This window comes from Oncorhynchus tshawytscha, linkage group LG09 (genome assembly GCF_018296145.1).
Source record: "Oncorhynchus tshawytscha isolate Ot180627B linkage group LG09, Otsh_v2.0, whole genome shotgun sequence".
Lineage (NCBI taxonomy): Eukaryota > Metazoa > Chordata > Actinopteri > Salmoniformes > Salmonidae > Oncorhynchus > Oncorhynchus tshawytscha.
This window is the reverse complement of record NC_056437.1, coordinates 45,925,760-45,949,392: the sequence shown is the minus strand read 5'-3', so window position 1 is coordinate 45,949,392 and position 23,633 is coordinate 45,925,760. Positions and strand designations below refer to the sequence as shown.

Genomic DNA, 23,633 nt, shown 5'->3' with positions numbered 1-23,633 from the left:
TCTGTGCGAAGTTGCTGTATATTGGTGGAAACTGGAACAGGTTGCTGAACACTTCGACCCAGAGCATCCCAAAAACGCTCAATGAGTGATGTGTCTGGTGATTAAGAAGGCCATGGAAGAGCTGGGACATGTTCAGCTTCCAGGAATTGTGTACAGATCCTTGCGACATGGGGACGTGCATTGTCATGCTGAAACATGAGGTGATGGCGACGAATGAATGGCAAGACAATGGGTCTCAGGATCTCGTCAAGGTATCTCTGTGCAAAAAATTGCCATTGATAGAATTAAATTGTGTTTGTTGTCCGTAGCTTATGCCTGCCCATACCATAACCCCACCGCCACCATGGCGCACTCTGTTCACAACGTTGACATCAGCAAACCGCTCACCCACACAACACCATGTGCCCAGTACAGTTGAAACCAGGATTCATCCGTGAAGAGCACGCTTGTCAGTGGCCATCGAAGGTGAGCATTTGCCCACTGAAGTCAGTTACGAGATCCTTTTGAGGATGATGAGCACAAAAAAATAAGCTTCCCTGAGACGGTTTTTGACAGTTTGTGTAGAAATTGTTCAGTTTCGTAAACCCACAGTTTCATCAGCCACTCGGTTTGTTTGGTCTCAGACGATCCCGCAGGTGAAGAACCCGGATGTGGAGATCCTGGGCTAGCATGCTTACATGTGGTCTGTGGTTGTGAGGCCGGTGGGATGTACTGACAAATTCTCTAAAACAACGTTGGAGGTGGCTTATGGTAGAGAAATTAAACATTAAATTCTCTGGCAACAGCTCTGGTGGACATTCATGCCAAGTACAAGCTCCCTCAAAACTTGAGACATCTCTGGCATTGTGTTGTGTGACGAAACTGCACGTTTTAGAGTGGCCTTCTATTGTTCCCAGCACAAGCTTTTTGATATGCCACATCTGTCAGGTGGATGGATTATTATGGCAGATGAAAAATACTCACTAACAGGGATGTAAACAAATTTGTGCACCAAATTTGAGAAAAGATTACTTTTTGTGCTTATGGAAAGTGTATTTTATTTCAGCTCATGAAATATGGGACCAACACTTTACATGTTGCGTTTATATTTTTGTTCAGTATATTACGTGTCTCGCCCAGATGGAAAAAGATTGTGGGAATGTTTATTTGGGAGGAATGTCACTATTATGGTTCCAGAGGAACTGGGTTTTTAGAATGTTATAACTACAGTGCATTCGGAAAGTATTCAGACTCCTTGAATTTTTATACATTTTGTTACGTTACGGCTTAATTATAAAATGTATTAAATATTTTTTTTGCCCTCATTAATCTACACACAATACCCCTGTAATGAATACTCAGGAAGAAAAAGGTGTAGATTCACCTCAGAGCGTGGCAGATGTTTATTAAGCCTTCGCAGAAGGCAGGAATCGTGGTCGCAGGCAATGGTCAAACACAGGTAGGCAGGCAAAAACAAACAATACCTCACAACCATACAAACAGAAAGAACTGAACTAAATAGGGAGCTGATGAGATCAGGTGAGAAATGAACACAGGTGAAATCAATGAACAAAAATGAAAGACAGGGCTACGTTCAAAGAAAAATAACATAAGGTTGACTAAGAAAAGAAAAGCAGAACCTTACAACCCCATAATGATTAAGCAAAAACAGTTTTTTAGAAAACCTTAAATATTACATATCACATAAGTATTCAGACCTTTGACTCAGTACTTTGTTGAAGCACCTTTGGCAGTGATTACAGCCTCGAGTCTTCTTGGGTATGATGCTACAAGCTTGGCACACCTGTATTTGGGGAGTTTCTCCCATTCTTCTCTGCAGCTCCTTTCAAGCTCTGTTAGGTTGGATGAGGAGAGTATCTGCACAGCTATTTTCAGGTCTCTCCAGAGATGTTCGATGGGGTTCAAGTTGGGGATCTGGCTGGGCCACTCAAGGACATTCAAAGACTTGTCATCGAAGCCAGTCCTGCGTTGACTTGGCTGTGTGCTTAGCTGGCTGTGTGCTTAGGGTCGTTGTCCTGTTGGAAGGTGAACCTTCGCCCCAGCAATGCAAGTTATTTGTTGATTGATGAACATCCAATACCACCATATGTTCATGAGTTGCTTACATGGTTGAGTGTTCATACTGATTCGCCCTTACTTGTAGATCTACAGTAGTAGCTAGTAAAGTTCAGTTTATCAGTGTGCTATAGTTTCAGAACCACGGACTGACAGTTTAGTTTCATTTCAGCACCATGGACAGCGACAGAGGCTGGTTTTGTATGTAGGCTACAGTAGTATAGTAAAGGTCGGTTTTATCAACGAGGTATAGATGGGATAGCTGACAAGGTCACGAAAACGATGTGCTGGCTTCCATGGGGCAGAAGTCAGCGTGTTGTGATTCTGGATGGCAAGAATGACAAGAAACTGCCATGTGGGGAATTAATCTTGTGGCTCGTTTCAGCTCGTTTCATCTTGTTCTTGATACCATGTCTTGTTTTGAGTTGTTTTGAATAATTTTATGTCAATGCTAATATGGCTAAAATGTGCTAGCTAGCTAACCAACAACTGTAAAGATGTATTTGAGAGACAAGTGCTCATTGTGCATGTTTTTTAAATAAACATTGGAGACAAAATATAGCTTACATGTTATTAACAATCTAAGCCAACGCCGTCTATTTTGCCTCATAGTTGCGCACTTTTCGGTTTTGTTGCAAAACAACCAACCCATCTATATATTTTCAGTACCCGGAGACAGAAGTTACATTCTGTGAATGGACAGCGGCTTAAACCACAGCGCGCCACTTACAGTATTAGCAAGTAAATTCGCAGTATACTGTATCTACTAGTTTCAGGACCCACGGACCGACAGTTTTAGTGTAAGCACACAGGACAGCGGCCTAACCCACAGCACAGTGCGCCTACCAAGGTAACCTCTCACTGTCTGTGGGGATCGAAAACGTCGAAATATTTCAATTTAAAGGGTAGATAGTGCTGCTGACGTATACTCTGCTGCATTATCACATTCTGGTCCGTCTCCTATCTAATATCCCTATAAGTCCTTGTTGCAAGGGCAGCTCGATCACGGTAATAGGAGTCTGCATTACATAAAGCCTAATTCAATCCATTGGAGTACGAGCGAAAGTGACCAACTTTGTTTGTCATTAGCATATTGACAAAATCTAAATCTATTTTACAGTTTGCCTCTTACTGTTAAGATTCTTTTGTAATGGTGCGTGCCTGCCTGCGTGTGTCTTCTGTGTGCAGGTCGTTATAGTCCCTGTGAGTATTTGCCATTCATCTTGTGATGTGACCACGAAGAAAACAAAATAAAAGGTATGGCTAGTGAACACCGAAGCGAGGTTTGCATTGTGTGAGTTGGCCTATTCCTTTGTATAGTCCTACGAATACAAATCTCAAATCAGCAAAGCGTGAGCTGAATGACAACAGCGGCACTCATATTTCTTACACTTTTATAGCGTCGCCCTGAGGTCACTGAATTGCTACAGTTACTTTATTTACAATGACATCATAGAATATCTTACAATATTTTACAGATTCACTCATTGGCGCATAGCTATATATTCGTAGCAAATCCCACATGGGCCCCTAGCTCGCAATACCTCGCACCCGTGCTTCTCTTCTTTGCGCTGCAAGAGCTACGATATAACCGACAGTGCGTCACGGCACTGCAACTGTGCCAATAATACCAGCAGATAACCCGCCAGGTACGGATATCGATGGCACTCATATAACGATATTACAGTGTCAGTCTAATCATATCCGTGTGCTGAAATTCAATGGCCCTTATACCAAAACTAGGTGAATAGGACACTTCTACTCAACGAGTAACAGGGCGGCGTTGAGGGGAATATGTGCGGGAGGGGTGCGCACTGTTCAGTGCAAGAGAACGACAGCAGAGAGGAAGACAGGGTCGAGAGAAAGCGCATGTGTGATTCCGCTCTCTCTCCATGCAGGCAGCCCACTCCTGGCGAGCTCCCCCCATCTTGTGTGTATAACGTCTCTACCACCGGACAGCCGTACCAGCGTCCGCGGGCACTGCGGGGGAAATTCAACCCAGAATGGAGTGATAATGAACGGAGCCTCTCTTTTTCTTTTAGTCTTGTTTTTCCCCCGACTGTCATCCTCCTCGATGTCTCTTATCAGTTTTTAACCAAAACAAAATGTGGATTTCTTGTGACCAATTTTTATTGATATTTTCTGGCTTTTGGGGACTCACAATGGGTGCTTTCCCGAGCAGTGTTCAGATCGGTAAGTGTACAGCAGTGTTTGCCAATCAAAAGGGCATGAAAAGAGCCACTGGGTTATGAAGCGTGAATAAGATCTTGCTTTTCATTATAGTGTGTGTGACAGTGTTAAGAAATGCATGTTCGTCATTCATGGTCACATAACATTGTGACATTGAAAAGTAGAATTGACCGATCGTTTAAAAGCACCGACACAAACCTATTCCAACATGACAATGTGTATGTGTTCCTAGATGATTCGATGTTTTTTCTAATGTGCACAAGGAAAATAGGTATTTATAGTAATTCATAACTGTTCCAGTGCGTTCCTCAGCAGCCGGTGTTCTTTCAAAGCGCCACTGCAGCAGTAGCCTTGCCTAGTGCTCTTTGCAGAGACTGGATACTTCGCTTGGTTGGAGCGAATGGATCAGCAGCGGGAATTTTCTCAAAGTGTGTGTAGCCCTGCTGCAGAGTGCACACTCGCCCCTGTTACATTCAGAAGACTCTGTTCCCCTTTTACATAAACCCGTTTGTCATAGTCATACCGTTTCATACTTGGCTGACTGGTTGCTTTTTTTTTGCCACCGAGAGAAGTGCGCCTATTCAAGCTGGAGCCTATCTCTATCAAAACCCAGCTAAAGCACTGACTGTCTGTAGCCTAAAAGCCGCGCCATGGTGAGATCTCTGGATCTCTGCTACTGCCAAGTGCCCCTGCCTTCAGCCTTTAACTTACGGTGTTGAATGTGAACGAAAAGAAACCATAAATACACCACCTTCATTTAATTGCTAAACTGACCGAACAGGCTGATTTATAGGCGGTACGAACGAATCAAGTTGACCGCAAATAAATGCCAACCGGAGTCGAATGATCTCTGTCTGTCGACTAGTAATGTTGAACTTAATACACGTCTGGGGTGTTTTTAAAGGGATTCTCCAATGGATCACATTTCTATTCAGGATGGTGGGCATTTTAAGATTTCCAGGCAGGGTCCTCTGGTAGGGAAAATGTGTTAAGGTTATTGGCTGTGTCTCTTGTTTTTCCATCAAAAGCATTTCCTACATGCGCAGTGTCAGAGACCCAATTGCCCAATTCTCTCTCTCTCTCTCTCTCTCTCTCTCTCTCTCTCTCTCTCTCTCTCTCTCTCTCTCTCTCTCTCTGCCACTCTCTCTCTCTCTGCCTCTCTCTCTCTCTTTGTCTCTCTCTCTCTGCCACTCTCTCTCTCTCTGCCTCTCTCTCTCTGCCTCTCTCTCTCTCTCTCTCTCTCTCTCTCTCTGCCTCTGCCTCTGCAGGCGGCCTGTTCATCAGAAACACGGATCAGGAATACACAGCGTTTCGCCTGGCCATCTTCCTGCACAATACTAGCCCCAACGCATCCGAGGCCCCCTTCAACCTGGTGCCTCATGTGGACAACATCGAGACGGCCAACAGCTTTGCTGTCACCAATGCCTGTGAGTACAAACCCACTAGGCACACACTGGTTAAATCAAGGTTGTTTCCATGCTCAATGGAATTGGCTTTACCTCAGGGGTCTCAAACTGGTGGCATACGGGTCAGATGTAATGTTTTAATGGCTATTATTCTCATTTGACCAGTCAAGTCAAACCCAGGTTGGGATGCCAGAGTGTTGGCTTCTCTCTTTCTCTGTCACAAACATGTACACATGCATGCATGGATAGCTACACAAACAAATACACACACACACAGAAACAAACACACACACACAGAAACAAACACACACACACACACACACACACACACACTTACAGTGCATTCGGAAAGTATTCAGAAAACTTTCCTTTTTAGAAAATGTTGCACATTTATTACAAATAATAAACAGAAATACCTTATTTACATAAGTATTCATGATTTGGAAAGGCACACACCTGTCTATATAAGGTCCCACAGATGACAGTGCATATCAGAGCAAAAACCAAGCCATGAGGTCGAAGGAATTGTCCTTAGAGCTCCGAGACAGGAATTTGTAGCGGCACAGATCTGTGGAAGGGTACAAAACATTTCTGCAGCATTGAAGTTGCCCAAGAACACAGTGGCCTCCATCATTCTTAAGTGGAATAAGTTTGGAACCACCAATACTCTTCCTAGAGCTGGCCGCCTGGCAAAACTGAGTAATCTGGGGAGAAGGGCCTTGGTCAGGGAGGTGACGAGAACTCGATGGTCACTCTGACAGAGCTCTAGAGTTCCTCTGTGGAGATGGAATAACCTTCCAGAAGGAAAACCATCTCTGCAGCTCTCCACCAATCAGACCTTTATGGTAAAGTGACCAGAATGAAGCCACTCCTCAGTAAAAGGCACATGACAGCCACTTGGAGTTTGCCAAAAGGCACCTAAAGGACTCTCGGAACAAGAAAAACAAGATTATCTGGTTCATCAAGATTTAACTATTTGGACTGAATATCAAGCATCATGTCTGGAGGAAATCTGGCACCATCCCTACGGTGAAGCATGGGGGTGGCAGCATCATGCTGTGGGGATGTTTTTCAGTGGCAGGAACTGGGAGACTGGTCAGGATTGAGGGAAAGATGAACATAGCAAAGTACAGTGAGATCCTTGATGAAAACCTGCTCCAGAGACCTCAGACTGAGGCAAAGGTTTTACCTTCCAACAGGACAACGACCCTGAGCACACAGCCAAGACAACACAAGAGTGGCTTCGGGACAAGTCTCTGAATGTCCTTGAGTGGCCCAGCCAGAGCCTGGACTTGAACCCGATCTAACATCTCTGGAGATACCTGTAAATAGCTGTGCAGCGACGCTCCCCATCCAACCTGACAGAGCTTGAGAGGATCTGCAAAGAAGAATGGGAGAAACTGCCCAAATACAGATGTGCCAAGCTTGTAGCATCATACCCAAGAAGACTGGAGTCTGTAATCGCTGCCAAAGGTGCTTCAATAAAGTACTGAGTAAAGGATCTGAATACTTATGTAAATGTGATATTTCAGTTAGAATTTTTTTATGCATTTGCAAACATTTCTAAAAATCTGTTTTTGCTTTGTCGTTATGGGGTATTGTGTGTAGATTGATGAGAAAAAACAAACAATTTAATACATTTTAGAATAAGGCTGTAACGTAACAAAATGTGGAAAAAGTCAAGGTGTCTGAATACATTCCAAATGCACCGTATAAAAAGGATTTATTGACAAAAAATAACTTGAATATTGCAGGGGGGTGGGAGAGAGAGAGACAGACTGTGATACCTTTCCATGAAGGCAGTCTCTCCTATTGGAGCATCCTCCTTGAATACATTCAAGCATGTATAAACCCATACAAACCCCCACACATCCCAGCTAGCACATAACAGTCTGAGAATCATATGTTTCTTAGAGCTTGGTGAAAGTGTGGTTGTCCTATGGTTATTTTGCATACAACCATTCCACAACTTTCTAGGAATGATGTAGGATAGTTGCTTGGCTTTGGAATATTCTCAGCCCATTTTATGGAACTTGACAAAAACAAGTTATTTTCTTGGTATTTCTTTACTTAGACAGAACGCTTCCGAAAAGTTCAAACATGGTTACAATTAATTTAACTTGTTTCAGGAACGTTCTCCAACTGGTTTGACATTGGGAATGTTCTCAAATAGTTAAGAGAACGTAAAAAAACATGTTATTCTGTGGTAATTTTAGTACTTCATGTTTCCTACAAGTTTCCTCATGGTTCTATTTAAAGATGTTATTACATTTTTGGGGGAACGTTAAGAAAACTTTCCATAAAAACCTCACATAAAAACCACAAGAAATCTTTAGTAATCTTAAAAACATACATTCCAGCTTCAGTGTCAAAAAAGTCTCTTTCTCCTCTATCTTGTTAAGTGAGTTCAGGTGTGTTGGCCACACCTGATTGTCCACACCACTAATTGGCCACACCAGATCTTAATGAGTGCTTGTTTAGTTTGAAATTAGGTTTGTTTGAACAGACTAAAAGGAACACCTTTGTATGCGTAATAAAACACTGCTCACCAATGTTTCCTATCATTTTGGGGGGGCACGGAGCAAATTTTATGTATTGTGAGCATAAACTTGTAAGTTTGAGAATTCTGTGCAACTTTTGGCATGCATTTACGGTGAACACTGAGTCTGTACCCTTACAGTTTGAGAGAAGCCAATAGACTTTTGTGGCAATTTGAGCAAAATGTAGGCCTACCAACAAAACCAATGGAGCAAATCCCATAATATTTTCACATGGAAATAGGTTTTGATTTTTTTGATGTTTCATACAGTAGCCTCCATATGGTGTTCAATGCAGGCCTATTGCATGAGACTTTTAAAAACGTTTTTACATTATGAAGGGCATGCCATTAATTCATGATTTTTTTACTTGGTCTGTAAGACTGTGGGCCAAATAGGTGACTGTACATGGCATTGTCTTGTGTTGTATAATAATACAAAATAAAATGTGTTAATATTATCATACAGAGAATTAGACCATGTAGGCTACCCCTCTGCCAATAGGATTATTTGCATATTCCAACCTGTCTCAAAATACATCACTGCCCCTTTAATTAAGACATGTTTTTTACCTGACTAGTTTATCAAACACAGATTGAAATGTAGCCTACACAATTTGTGCTCTTGTTGGAAGTAGTAACTCCCCATTGCTGACCCATACTTATCTATAAATGAGCTAATAACTCGCTAACTAGCAAAGAATATGAACAAATGTGCACTGATCTGAGCTAATCTGAAAAGCGCATTCATTCGCGGGTGATTGAAAGACCGCATGTGGGCTAACCGCGCCAATATAATTCTATTCACTTGCGCTCTGGCTCTGCCTAGAACAAAATCATAGACTCAATTTTGCAAAGTTAGATTTGCTTTGGTTTGTTGCATTGAAAATGGGCTGATATGATGTTGAGTCCATCACAGAAAAAACGTTGCTCCATATAATGCAAACGAATAGGACGTTCGTCCTATTATATATAGAGCAAATTTGTTACATTTCAAGCTTTCTTTGAAAAGCTAGTCAGGTAAAAAGTGAACTTCGGTGAAATTCAATCTCTTGCGTCTCTGAGCGGCATGGCATTTCTTCAGCGCGTCCTGGTGTTGTTGCGCGTCCGCGCACGCGCGCAGTTTAAATGGACTATTGCTGCTCACCCCTCGTTCCATGGATAGAGAACAGAAGATTACAGGTTCAAATCTCACTAATGCCGTGTCACGATAAAAAATACATGTGTTTGAATGATTACTGCCTAAGGAAATCACTTTCCATGTGTCCTATTTGTTTTTGGAGTTAAAAAAAAAGTTTACCTAAAGTAAGCTAGCAGTGTTATTGATGACAGAGGGTTATCCTGTCTTGCCCCGGGTTACTGTGGCAGTCTGGCACTGGACATGACTTCATCTACTCTGCTTTAGTACACACACACACACATATACACACACACACACACACACACACATATACACACACACATATACACACACACACACACCATTCTCTCCACAGTCAGGCTTTTATTCCTTCCCATCACCCTCAACAGGGTTGTCTCCCTTAGTTAAAGCTATAATATGTAACTTTTTGGGCAACCCGACCAAATTCACATACAAATGTGAGTTATATGTCTGTTATTCTCATTGAAAGCAAGTATAACAAGTATAAGAAGCGGTAAATCTTTTCTATGTGCGCTATTTCTATGCCTCCCGTTCTTAGTTTAGTTTTTGCATCTTTTACTTTCTGTTTTGAACACCAGCTTCAAATAGCTGAAAACACATTTCATAGTGGTTTATATGGTACAATTGTTCTCTACACTGAGTGCTTGTATTGTCACAAACTGAAATTAGGCGAACTAATAGAATTTTAGCAACCAGGAAATGGCGGAGCGCTTCCTGCATATTACACCTTTAAGGCCAATGTCTGCACATGCTCAGTCTGTCTCTCCTGTTGGGGGTTTGTATATAGCTATAGTATAGTATAGTATAGTATAGTATAGTATAGTATAGTATAGTATAGTATAGTATAGTATAGTATAGCCTTAACATTTAGCGTCACACAGTAGAGTGATGTCACATTGAGCATTGGTTGACTGTTGGTAAACAATTAATCCATTCCATTTGGTCTTAAATTAAAAATGGATGCATCACAGCCAGTGTTGGTGTCACATTGAATCGTGTCACGTACTGTACTTGCATCAAGTTGAGGGTTGTTGCATGGAATTGCATACTATGGCATATCACATCGAGTGGGGCATTTCAATTCACTGCATTCTTACCAGCCCCCCATGGTTTACATTCTGTGCTCCAGTCTTTGGGCTGCATCCCAAATGAACCTTATTCAAATAGTGCACTACTTTTTGTTACCAGTGCTCATAGGGCTCTGGTCAAAAGTAGTGCACTTTGTAGGGCAGGGTTTACCAAACTCGGTCCTGGGGTCCCCTTTGGGTGAACGTTTTGGTTTTTGCCTTAGCACTACACAGCTGATTCGAATAATCAAAGCTTGACAATGAGTTTGTTTTTTGAATCAGCTGTTTAGTGCTAGGGCAGAAAACAAAACGTATATCCGGGGGAACAGGACCAAGTTCAGGAAACCCAGATGTAGGGTATAGGGTGCTATTTGGGATGCATATTTGTAATTCATTTCCATCCAATATTCTCAATTCTCTAATCTACCATTCACCATTGTATAATTGTGCCTAGTTGATTTAATTATATCCCCAATGCCCATGTTTCATATTGGATGTTCATCTGCTATCTCCGGCAGGGCTATACTCCAAGTTTTATGGCTGTGTGTGTTCCATGCTATCCCCAATACCCATGGTGTATATTGGACGTTCATCTATTCTGTTCCATCCATTCTCTATTGCTGTACACTGCAGAGTCCATTTCTCTCTTCCGTCAATCCCCCATGTCTCATCCCAGCATTTGATGTTTACCTCCTAACTAAAGGCTATGTTCCATACATTCGCTATTGCTGTGTGTGTAGCAGCAACATCCAATCCATGTCTCATAATTGGTGTTCATCTACTATAAGCTATACAGTACGTTCCTTTGTCTTTTGCTACTGTGCAGCAGCATGCACTATCTCATCATTTCTATTGCTTTCCCCCCAATACCCATGTTTCATATTCGGTGTGTTAGTGGTTTGTTGCTCTCTGGTTCTCTGGGGAGCAGTGTTTCTCTCAGCTGTGTTTGACCCGAGGCGGGTACCCAGGACGGATGATTTGGCTTTTGATGATCCCTCTTGCCCACGAGGATTTCGGTGCAATATTCAAAAATCTATGGCTAAATTAAGCAGAGAATGAAGAGTTGTGTTTGAGACGTATGGCTGTGTGTGTGTGTGTGTGTGTATGCACTTGTGCATGTGTCTTCACGCTTGTGTTCTTGTGTGTGTGTGTGAGTGTATGTTTTTTTGTGTGTATGTTTTTTGTGTGTATGTGAGTGTTGCCTGGAGACACAGAGAGGGGTGCTGTGACCTTCAGAACATGCTGGCTAGCTGGAGAGTAGCAGTAGTGCGTTGACTGGACTATGGCTCTCTCTCTGTGGTTCAACATCATTACTTTCCAACCAACCAGCGTTCATTCTCACATTGCCCTGCAGGGGAGTACCGTAAGGTTACGTGCCAAACAACACTATTCCCTACATAGTGTACTGCTATTGACCAGGCCACAAAGGGCTCTGGTCAAAAGTAGTGCACTATGTAGGGAACAGGGTGCCATTTGGGATGCAAAATAACAATACCAAGTCATGGAAGCTCTTGAAATGCCTTTATACACTATGAGTATGCTATATGTTTTGTAAACTGTATATACTTAATTTAATCTCCTGAATGTGTTACTGCTCCATTTAATCATCATCAGTAAAAATGATTGACCAGCCATTGTTAGTGTGTTTTTGACATGTATACCTCTGATATCCATGGCATTGTCACCTGGAACAGAAACAGGTTCAGACTTTTCCAGTAAGATGGCTTACTGGATGCAATGCAAGAACATTATTCTAATGGCATTTTATCCGTTTTTAATTTATTGTAATCTGGTTGTAATCTAATGTTTCTTTAAACAGAAAACGAGTTTACAACCAGAAAATAACATTATTATGATGTCCATGCCGTTTTTGCCCACTGACATATGGCTTGAGGTGGAGCCAAACCATTTTTCTCCTGAAGTTAAGTGTGAAAAACTCCAACCTGAAAGATAAGAGAATTCCGATTCCCTTTCCTCGCAGCCTAATGGCTGCCTGGCACGCAGGAAGTCAGTGAGCAACCATTGATTGGCCGAGCCAAATCAGAGCAGAATTACATGAGCAAATCAATGTGGCTCCAATAGCTGAGGGGCAGGAGAGACTCTGACATTGAACGAGACCAGACCTGCTGAGCTGTCTCTTTCTCTCTCTCTCTCTCTCTCTCTCTCTCTCTCTCTCTCTCTCTCTCTCTCTCACTCGCTCTCTCTCTCTCTCTCTCTCTCTCTCTCTCTCTCTCTCTCTCTCTCTCTCTCTCTCTCTCTCTCTCTCTCTCTCTCTCTCTCTCTCTCTCTCTTTTCTCCCCCTCTTCTTTGATCCCCCTTTCTTTGAATCTTATAACTCCCTCCTATGTCCTTAGCGTTGGTTCAAGGGCATATGTTTCCAAAGAAACACTGAGAGATGGACTTATTTGTGGCGAAGATGAGCCCATTCAACGAATCCTGTCTGTGACAAAGCTACAAAGCTGACAAGCCTCATTGCTGTGATGATGAGAATGGATGCTGTCATATGCTAGTATTATCATTTGCTTATCGTTCATGAAATTTTGTCAGCCGGTTATTGTCATGCAAAAGACACAAATTGACCGTTAATTAACATAAACCTGTTCAGCATCTCCAGACCTCCAGGCATACAAGCCGCTGATGTACACCTTTGGGACATCTACATCTTAAAAAGTCTTATAAATCAATGTAAGGGACTGGGAGACTACTCAGGATCGAGGGAAAAATGAACAGAGCAAAGTAAAGAGAGATCCTTGATGAAAACCTGCTCCAGAGTGCTCAGAACCTCAGACTGGGGTGAGGGTTCACCTTCCAAAAGGACAACGACCCTGAACACACAGCCAAAACAATGCAGGGTTGACTTCGGGTCAAGTTTCTTAATGTCTGTGAGTGGTCCAGCCAGAGCCCAGACTTGAACCAGATCGAACTTCTCTGGAGAGAACTGAAAATAGCTGTGCAGTGATGCTCCCCATCCAACCTGACAGAGCTTGAATACTTTCCGAATGCACAGTAAGTCCCGTTCCAGTATTTTATTTTATATGATTTTATAGTAAGAAGAATATAATTTAACATAGCTGAATAAAATAGAAAGGATATTTCCCCATTACAGAGTGAGTGCGCATATGAAGTGGCTATGTTAAATTTAAAAGTGATCATTTGAAACAGATCCTATATGCTAGATTTTGAGTTATTTGGTAACTTTAGTTGTGTATGATACAAACCTTACAATGTATTAGAAATCAAAACATATATGGGCTGTATGGTGCGACTATAGGTTATTGATGATTTGAGAAAGTAGCAAAAAAAACTTGCTCTCTGTTCCTTGCCTCAGGCTGCACAGCACTTCTCTCATCAAGTGATCATATTTCCACCCATCAGACTATTCTCAATTTAATCTTGTCTTTACTAATATGTAAAAATGAGTTTCGATTTATAATGGCCCATTATCAAATAGGCAGGAACAGGGGCAGGGGAAAAAATACGTTTAATCTGTTTGTGCTCCAATAAAGAACGGAGTCCGCGCGCTTTCCCGCAGTTCCGTTTTGTAGGCTACTTTCATCAAATGTATTTATAAAGCCCTTCTTACATCAGCTGATGTCACAAAGTGCTGTACAGAAACCCAGCCTAAAACCCCAAACAGCAAGCAATGCAGGTATACTTCAGTTTCATTTAACGGAGCTGTGCTTAATATGAGCAGATGAGAAATAAATATAAGAACAATTTATTTCACTCCACGCATCAACCACTATTTGAGGAGCATGCTCTCGCTCCCGGACAGGTGATATTCCACCCACTCCGTATGCCATGGGCTCGCCAACCTCGTTCCTGCAGCTACCCAGTGTTTAATTTGCGAATCGAAGTGAAATCCGTTTGGGAACATGGATAGTAACATGTTTTCGCAACTAAACATATTTCACTAAACTGTTGACAGCCCGTCTGCGCGCCCAATAAATGAGTAAAGGAGAGCGAGGAGGAGATGGAAACGCATGGTGGTGAGATATTCTGTATAGCTCAAGGGTGTCCCCCAATTAATTATGAAAATACAAAAAAAATCCAAATTACTAGGCTATTAAAAATCAAATACAAATTCACTAATTGTAGGCGAACTGTAAGCTGCCATGCAATCAATGAATCATGCAACAGCTTTTCCTGGGGCTATACGTTCTCTCCCAGGCTCGTGCAGCAAGAGGTAACCAGTCCATCCAGAATCCATAATAATACAGTCCACACTCAAAGGTGATTACTAGAATTCGTTTAATTGTGGAGCAGAGGCTAGACCAATTACGTTCCAAAGACATCTTGGTTTCTGTTTTTCTGTCATGCCTAATATGCTGTGGCTATGTATTGTATAACGGCACAATCATCATTTTAATTCAGGTTATTTTTTTCGGGCTTTGGGCTCATACTGTAAAGCTATGCATAGACTCTAATATAGTCACATGGAATTTTATGACTCATGACTGCATGGGTAACGGTAATATGGTCACCGCAACAGCCCTAGGTAGACCAATCATATCAAAACGACAATGGGAACAGAACATATCGGAATCAATACCGCAAAGTATAATACTGATCGAGATGGCCCGATAGTGTGAAATGGGCAATTTTGGATCCAAAACACCAAGTTTTTCTCCAAAACACCAACATTGACCGTGGTTTATTGAACAAGGGGATGACTTACTGAGGAAGAAGGATGAGGGTTAGAGATTGAAGGGGTAAGACCACCTCCCACACATTGCGCTGCTGCCTGGTGCCTCTCCCCTTTTTGACATAGTGACATGTTCATCCCTGATGATATTGTGCGTGGCAATCTGACTCAGTCTCCTCCACAACCATTATGTGTGTGCGTGTTTGTGTGTGTTTACACAAAAACATTCTAGGTTAAAAACAACCCAATTTGGGTTATTTGGTAACCCAGCACTGGCTAAATATTGGACAGAACACATGCTGGGTTGTTTTGACCTAACCAGTTGGGTTCCCAATGTGCAAACACTGGTTTAATCAACGTTGTTTGGTGAACCAATGTGAAATAGACGTTGAATTGATGTCTGTGCCCTGTGGGTTGCATGAATAACCCAACATGTGTTCATTTAACCTAGAAACAGGGTATTTTTGAACATAATCCTCAGGTTATTTTTAGGAGGTGTGGTTTATTATATATATATATATATATATATACACATATTTTTATTTAACCTTTATTTAACTAGGCAAGTCAGATTGGCCATGGATGAAAAGTACATGTAATTCCTGTTCATGTTAAGTTTACATACTGCAAATAAAATGTTTCCTTAAAAATGCCTATCATATTACACATTCTTCTAGAATATTAAGGTTATTTATTACATATTATACTGCAGGTTGGAATTTGTCATGAATCCTGCCCTGGTGGCAGCTATGCAGAGTGGTCACTAGCTGGCACAGCCACAAAGTAATAAAATCAGATTTGAAACCTAATCCTAACCTTAACCCTAACCTTAACCACACTGTGTGTGTGTAAGGGCCCGATTCAATTCCTATCGCCGAAGTTCAGCACTATAGCGCGATTGAAATTTTAAGGCAATGTTTCCACATTCACAGAGATGGTATTCAGGGTAAAATCTGCGTACAGTACGTTGGCTCAATCGTAAATTACCTTTACATTTCAAGCGTACTAAAGAGCTTAACTTTGGCGATACAGATTGAATCAAGCCATAAATTAGGGAGTCAGATATCTATATGTTTCTATAATATTTAAGTGTCTACTTGGGTTTCTATAGGTGTCTATGTATCAGACCTCAGGATAAGACCCAGATGCAGAATCCGAAAGGTACAGAACGGCAGGCAGGCTCAGGGTTAAGGTCCGGCAGAGGTCAGTAATCCAGAGCAATGTCACAAGGTACAGAACAGTAGGCATGATCAGGGCAGGCAGAATGGTCGAAACTGGGAAAACTAGAGCGAAACAGGAGTACGGGAAAAACGCTGGTAGGCTTGACGAGCTGGCAACAGACAAACAGAAAACACAGATATAAATGCACAGGGAATATGCCACCTTCCCTCCATTAGTCTACTCAATGGAGCCCTTTCCTGTGTTTTTCGAGAGGGATGGGGGTGTTAGGCCTTGTGTCTGAGAATTTCTAATGTACCCCGGGAAAATGGAGGTCATTTGTTGGCCAGGATGTGTTTGCATTGGGTTTTTGTTGTGACAAGTTGTCGCTGGACATTTGACCGGCAGCATTTGAATTATACATGCCACTTTAAAAATTTAACAGATCAATATGCATTGATTGCGTAACCTGATTAGGGCGTCCACCCAGGGTACTCTGAAAACATACATCACATTTAGATTATACTAATTAATCTTAACAGAACATGCAAGTCGAGGATGCAATGATGTTTCTCCTTGCTGAGCACTTTGAAGATATTAGAACTACTGTCCACATTTACTTTCCCTCAGCCAACAAGATGAGAAACGAACAGCAAAATCACTAGCCTATGCATATGCGGTGCGTGAGTTTCAAGTTTGAGGAAGCAACTTCTCACCATACAAATGCACCTTGAAAATAAAGCATTTCATGCATCGAATTTGCAGTCTTATATAAGATAGCCTACTAATCGTAATGTGTTGAGTAGGTTGGATAGTTATAATTTAGGCCAATAATATTGTAACGACCCTGGGTTTATAAGCGCGGAAATCGACCCTGTCGCACGAGCATGCTTTTGCGGCACAGTCTATAGCTCGCCGGACCTCGGGCTAGAAGGTCGAGGGTTCGTGACCTGCTCCCTGCCTGTTTCATTACAATATAACTTAATCACTGTTCGCAAAAAAGACTGTTGAGCGCATAGAGGCCTGGGCTATAGGCTATATCAGATTCGTTTCTTCTTTCTTTGCACTGGAAACACACATTTCATGCAATTCTACTACACTGTATATGACTGGAGACATTAGTATAATATTTTTTTAATACTACAAATAACAGCGTAGCCTACTCTGCTGACACTGACAAACAGATCAAATAAAACGAAGTTGTCCATATAATAAGCCTACGATAAGGGGAAACACAAATAGGATATGACATCCATTTCAACTGAAGGAGAAAATGATTGTCCAAAAACAAAACGTTTAAGTGTCACTGACCCAATAATGATAGCTAGTGAATATGCACAGCGTGCACTCACCGGGGATATGATGGATGCTCTCTGCTGGTGCCAATAAGATAGACTATAGGCCTATTGTTGTTCACTCAATTAAGTTGAGAATGTTGATAACTAAAAGACATATTAGAGTGCTTTCATTGTGTTCTCTTTACAACAATAGCCATTTGCTGTATGGACGCGCCGCCTATGAACCTGTGTCAATCTCCTATCCCCCTATTCTATTGGTCAGCTTGTCGAGAAAGAAATAGCACAGACTCTGGGACAGTTATAGATATGAAAGATCCCAAATTCATACAACCAGTAGGCCTTGGCTACATTAAAAAAAAGATTAGCTTAAAATGTCGATAAACTTATGTCTTAACATTATTAGTGCAGCAATGCGCACAAGACAGTAGGCTATGCGCTAATGTGCATTTGGCTACTGTCAGAGTTGTGTGTATAGGTGGCAGGGAAGTCAGGCGCAGGAGAGTCAAACGGAGTGTAAATGGAATCTTTTAATATAAGTCCACTTAACATGCTCCAAACACTAAATACGTAAACGAACATGGGTACGAGGGACCCGTCGCGCACATATACAACATAAAACAACACTTGACAAAGACATGAGGGGAAACAGAGGGTTAAATACACAACAGGTAATGAATGGGATTGAAAACAAGTGTGTGGGAAGACAAGACAAAACCAATGGAAAATGAAAAATGGATCAATGATGGCTAGAAGGCCGGTGACGTCGACCGCCGAGCACCGCCCGAACAAGGAGAGGCAACGACTACGGCAGAAATGGTCGGATTTTGCCTAGGCTACTTTGAAGCAAGATAAAACATGCCTCATAATATGTAGTTAAACATTACAAAGTGGTATGTTGCCTATGCATTTGAATGGCATATGCAAATGAATGCAAATTAACCAATAGATTGATAAGCATGACCAGCCAAATGTATTACATCAACTTGTATTTCTATCAATGAATAGGCAAAAACATATTATTTCGCAAAAGCCGGTTATTACCGGCAAATGGAATCTTGGTTTGTGTGTGTTTGCTTGCATGTTTTAGTGCCTGTGTATGTGCGTGCATGTGTGTGCATGTGTGGAGCTCTGGGAGGCGGGTTTTTGGGTGGTGTTAGAAGAGATGAGGGGATGGAGAGATGTTGGAGGAGGCCAGAGAGAGACGATGGGGCCTTTCTAGGGAGTTTTGGCCTTTCTAGGGAGTTTTTCCTAGCCACCGTGCTTCTACACCTGCGTTGCTTGCTGTTTGGGGTTTTAGGCTGGGTTTCTGTACAGCACTTTGAGATATCAGCTGATGTACGAAGGGCTATATAAATACATTTGATTTGATTTGGGGCTTCACTTCGAATGGTGGATTCATGTGGCGAGGCGGAGGCGGGGGATGGAAGAATTCATTTAAAAATAAATTGCTCAGAAAACTTGGGGGACCAAATAAAATCACCTGGCTGCCAGCCTAATGTACAGCCTTTGAACCTGAATCCCAGACAGGCCTTGTTCACCCAGTAGTGGTACACTAGTTCAGTTTGTCGAAATTAAGAGGTGCTACCCGACCTTGTCCAATAAGAACACAGATTTTTGTTTTCAATTGCAAAATGTTTTTCTTTGGTGTGCCCAACTGAAAACTACCCATCTTTCTCATAATCACCCCTGTTCATGGTGTAAAGCCTTTTAACCTGATTCCCAGCCAGGCCCTGTTCACCCCCAGTGGGACATTACCTTCTTGTCGTGCCCCTGCTTCTGCTCTACCTGTCATTCAGCCTGATCTAGAGTGTATGTATGTGTGTGTGTGTGTGTGTGTGTGTGTGTGTGTGTGTGTGTGTGTGTGTGTGTGTGTGTGTGTGTGTGTGTGTGTGTGTGTGTGTGTGTGTGTGTGTGTGTGTGTGTGTGTGTGTGTGTGTGTGTGTGCTTGTGTGTGTGTTAGACTGGACTGATAGCAGGGCTCTCTGTTTTATGATGAATCACTTCAGGTGAGGGCGGGGACAGAGGGAGAGGGAGTGGGAGAGGGGGAGGTTGGAGATCAGTCAAAACACAAGGACTTTACTGGGATGGGTTGACTTTTCATTAAAGGACAATTCCACCACTTTATAACCATATGTTAATGTCATTGTCACCAATCAACTGCATTACATAAAAACACAATTCAAATTTAGATGCTAATGAATGATAACCATAAGTTACTGCATCTAATGGTTAGCTAGCACGCTAGTTAGCCCAACTGCTATATCCCAAAAAATAGCGTTTGCAACAATAACAGCCTAGTTTAATCTTAGCGACTGTCTTAAACAACAGTCCAAATAACATGTAGGCCTGTTAGAACACAACATGTATTATGATATTTACAGGAAAATCACTACAGAATCCTAGTCTCTTCTAATTGAAGCTTGTTTCTTTGGAAATAACATTAGCAACGCTAACTAGCTAACCTAAAACAATATGTTTTCAAACATAACAGCCAAATACAGCCTTAACGACTGTCCAAGCAACCATCTAACAACACTGTAGGCACTGCAACTTCATCAGTGATGGTGGAAGGGGTTTTGCCGAATGGAATCATGGGAGTTTGTGTCACAACTTCCGCCGAATTCGGTCCCTCTCCTTGTTCGGGCGGTGTTCGGTGGTCGACGTCACCGGTCTTCTAGCCATCGCCGATTCCCTTTTCATTTTCCATTTGTTTTGTCTTTGTTTTCTACACACCTGGTTTCATCCCCAATTACATGTTCATTATTTAACCCTCTGTTTCCCACATGTTAGTGTGTGTTTATTGATTGTTCATGTCGGTTGGTTTTGTTTGCCGGGTTATGTTTTTACGCCCCTTATTTTCGAGTGACCGGTATTTCTCCGCACCTTGAGTATTGTCTGTATACTGGTGCTGTCATGGAATTAAATACGTTGTACACTCATCTCTACTCTCCTGCGCCTGATTCACTGCACCAGTTACCCACCACCAACAGAAAAATATTGGAGTAAGCTGACTATACATATCATTATATAGGTTTGAGTGCCTATTTAACATTTTTACAATGTTATTATACGAAATAAACCAGAGCAACATATAGCAGGGAGTTGCAATATGATTAGAAAACTACAGAGGGATTATATAGATGGAAATGACTGTCCATAATTTATTTTATTAGTCATCAGGGATTATACTTGAAAATGTCATAGAGAAGCAATTTCTTGTTATGCTCATCACTAAACAGTCAATAGACATAAAATCATAAAATTACATTAAAACTATGTAGGACATCACTAAATACTTCATAATAACAACCATATGTTAAAAGGGGTGGTGTTGCTCTTTAACACCCCCTCATCCTTCCCCCATCCCCAGCCTACCCACTTCCCTCCCCCAATCCTAATCAAGCCAACCCTCCTCTGTCCTCTGCCGAGCATCATCCAGATATTAAGCATGCTTCACGGACCAGAGTAGGAGCGCTGATCTAGGATCAGTTTAGCCTTTTATGTCATCATGAATAAGATTATATGAACAGGGGGGAAAAGATCCTAGATCCGCACTTCTCTTAGACACTATGAAAACAGGCCTATATGAATGATCTATTAAATGTTCCTTACAGAGAAAGGCAAATACAGAGACTATTTTGAAATTGAGATGTAGTGAGGTAAATGTACTCTATTTGTTCCACCCCAGTAAACAGGGGAAGGCCTAGGGACATTAAACATTCCCATAAGGCCCCATGAAGGGTTTCAAAATCAAATCAAATGTATTTGTCACATACACATGGTTAGCAGATGTTAATGCGAGTGTAGCGAAATGCTTGTGCTTCTAGTTCCGACAATGCAGTAATAACCAACGAGTAATCTAACCTAACAATTCCAAAAACTACTACCTTATACACACAAGTGTAAAGGGACAAAGAATATGTACATAAAGATATATGAATGAGTGATGGTACAGAACGGCATAGGCAAGATGGAATAGATGGTATAGAGTACAGTATATACATATGAGATGGGTAATGTAGGGTAGGTAAACAAAGTGGCATAGTTTAAAGTGGCTAGTGATACATGCATTACATAAAGATGCAGTAGATGATAGAGTACAGTATATACATATGAGATGAGTAATGTAGGGTATGTAAACATTATATTAATAGCATTTTTTAAAACCTGTTGCGAGCGACTCTAGGGGCAGTATTTTCATTTTTGGAAAAAAAATGTTCCAGTTTTAAACGGGATATTTTATCAGGACAAGATGCTAGAATATGCATATAATTGACAGCTTTGGAAATAAAACACTCTAACGTTTCCAAAACTGTAAAGATATTGTCTGTGAGTATAACAGAACTGATGTTGCACTTCCAATCTGGAAGTGCCCCAGGTTTTGAAAGCGCTGCGTTCCAATGAGTCCCTTTTGAGCTGTGAATGTGCCATCAATGAGCTTACGCTTTCTACGTATTCCCCAAGGTGTCTACAGCATTGTGACGTAGTTTTACGCATTTATGTTGAAGAATAGCCGTAGGCGGCTACATTGCGTAAGTGGTCACATGGTGGCTCCGAGAGAGATTCTCGGTAAAATACAGAGGTAGCCATTACTCCAATCGGTCCTACTGAAAAACTAATTTTCCCGACGGATATATTATCGAATAGATATTAGAAAAACACCTTGAGGATTGATTATAAATAACGTTTGCCATGTTTCTATCGATATTATGGAGCTAATTTGGAATATATTTAGCCGTTTTCGTGACTGCAATTTCCGGGCGATTTCTCAGCCAAACGTGAAGAACAAACGGAGCTATTTCGGCTACAAAAATAATCTTTTGGGGAAAAAATGAACTTTGGCTATCTACCTGGGAGTCTCGTGAGTGAAAACATCTGAAGTTCATCAAAGGTAAACGATTTCATTTGATTGCTTTTCTGATTTTCGTGACAAGGTTGCCTGCTGCTAGAAAGGCATAATGCTATGCTAAGCTATCGATAAACTTACACAAACGCTTGTCTAGCTTTGGCTGTAAAGCATATTTTGAAAGTCTGAGATGACAGGGTGATTAACAAAAGGCTAAGCTGTGTCTCAATATATTTCATTTGTGATTTTCATGAATAGGAATATTTTCTAGGGGTATTTATGTCTGTTGCGTTCTGCTAATTCGTTTCAGGTGATGATTACACTCCCGCATGCGGGTTTGGGAGTCACAAGAAGTTTTAAAGTGGCTAGTGATATATTTTTACATCAATTTCCATCAATTTCCATTATTAAAGTGGCTGGAGTTGAGTCAGTGTGTTGGTAGCAGCCATTCAATGTTAGTGGTGGCTGTTTAACAGTCTGATGGCCTTGAGATAGAAGCTGTTTTTCAGTCTCTCGGTCCCTACTTTGATGCACCTGTACTGACCTTACCTTCTGGATGATAGCAGGGTGAACAGGCAGTGGCTCGGGTGGTTGTTGTCTTTGATGATCTTTGTGGCCTTCCTGTGACATCGGGTGGTATAGGTGTCCTGGAAGGCAGGTAGTTTGCACCCAGTGATGCGTTGTGCAGACCTCACTACCCTCTGGAGAGCCTTACGGTTGTGGGCGGAGCAGTTGCCGTACCAGGCGGTGATACAGCCCGACAGGATGCTCTCGATTGTGCATCTGTAGAAGTTTGTGAGTGCTTTTGGTGACAAGCCAAATTTCTTCACCCTCCTGAGGTTGAAGAGGCGCTCCTGACCAATTCAGTTTGTCCGTGATGTGTACGCCAAGGAACTTAAAACTTACTACCATCTTACTAATCATCTCCTTTGTTTTGTTGACGTTGAATGTGAGGTTATTTTCCTGACACCACACTCCGAGGGCCCTCACCTCCTCCCTGTGGGCCATCTCATCGTTGTTGGTAATCAAGACTACCACTGTAGTGTCGTCTGCAAACTTGATGATTGAGTTGGAGGCGTGCATGGCCACACAGTCGTGGGTGAACAGGGAGTACAGGAGAGGGCTCCGGTCATGTTTCCGGTCACCTTGCCCTGGTTAAAAGCAGTGGTTTACGCTTTCAGTTTCACGCGAATGCTCTCATTAATCCACGGTTTCTGGTTTGGGAGTGTTTTAATCGTTGCTATGGGTACGACATCGTCAATGCACTTTC

At 41.8% G+C, this 23,633-nt stretch overlaps 1 protein-coding gene across 6 annotated transcripts in view; it reads left to right on the top strand.

Annotated features, from left to right (window-relative positions):
• The first annotated feature begins 3,894 nt into the window (after positions 1-3,894).
• LOC112258042 (glutamate receptor 4) overlaps positions 3,895-23,633 on the top strand; it is a 176,005-nt gene continuing 156,266 nt past the window's right edge. For 3 of the 6 annotated variants that reach the window (XR_006084100.1, XM_042326954.1, XM_042326956.1), the window contains exons 1-2: positions 3,896-4,248; positions 5,514-5,672. Coding sequence is in view for 5 of the 6 variants with exons in the window: in XM_042326954.1 (XP_042182888.1) it covers positions 4,161-4,248; positions 5,514-5,672 (247 nt within the window). In the remaining variant the exon portion in view is untranslated. Of the gene's footprint in view, positions 4,249-5,513; positions 5,673-23,633 lie in introns of all 6 variants that reach the window. The other 3 variants (XM_042326951.1, XM_042326950.1, XM_042326952.1) reach the window with 2 other exon arrangements.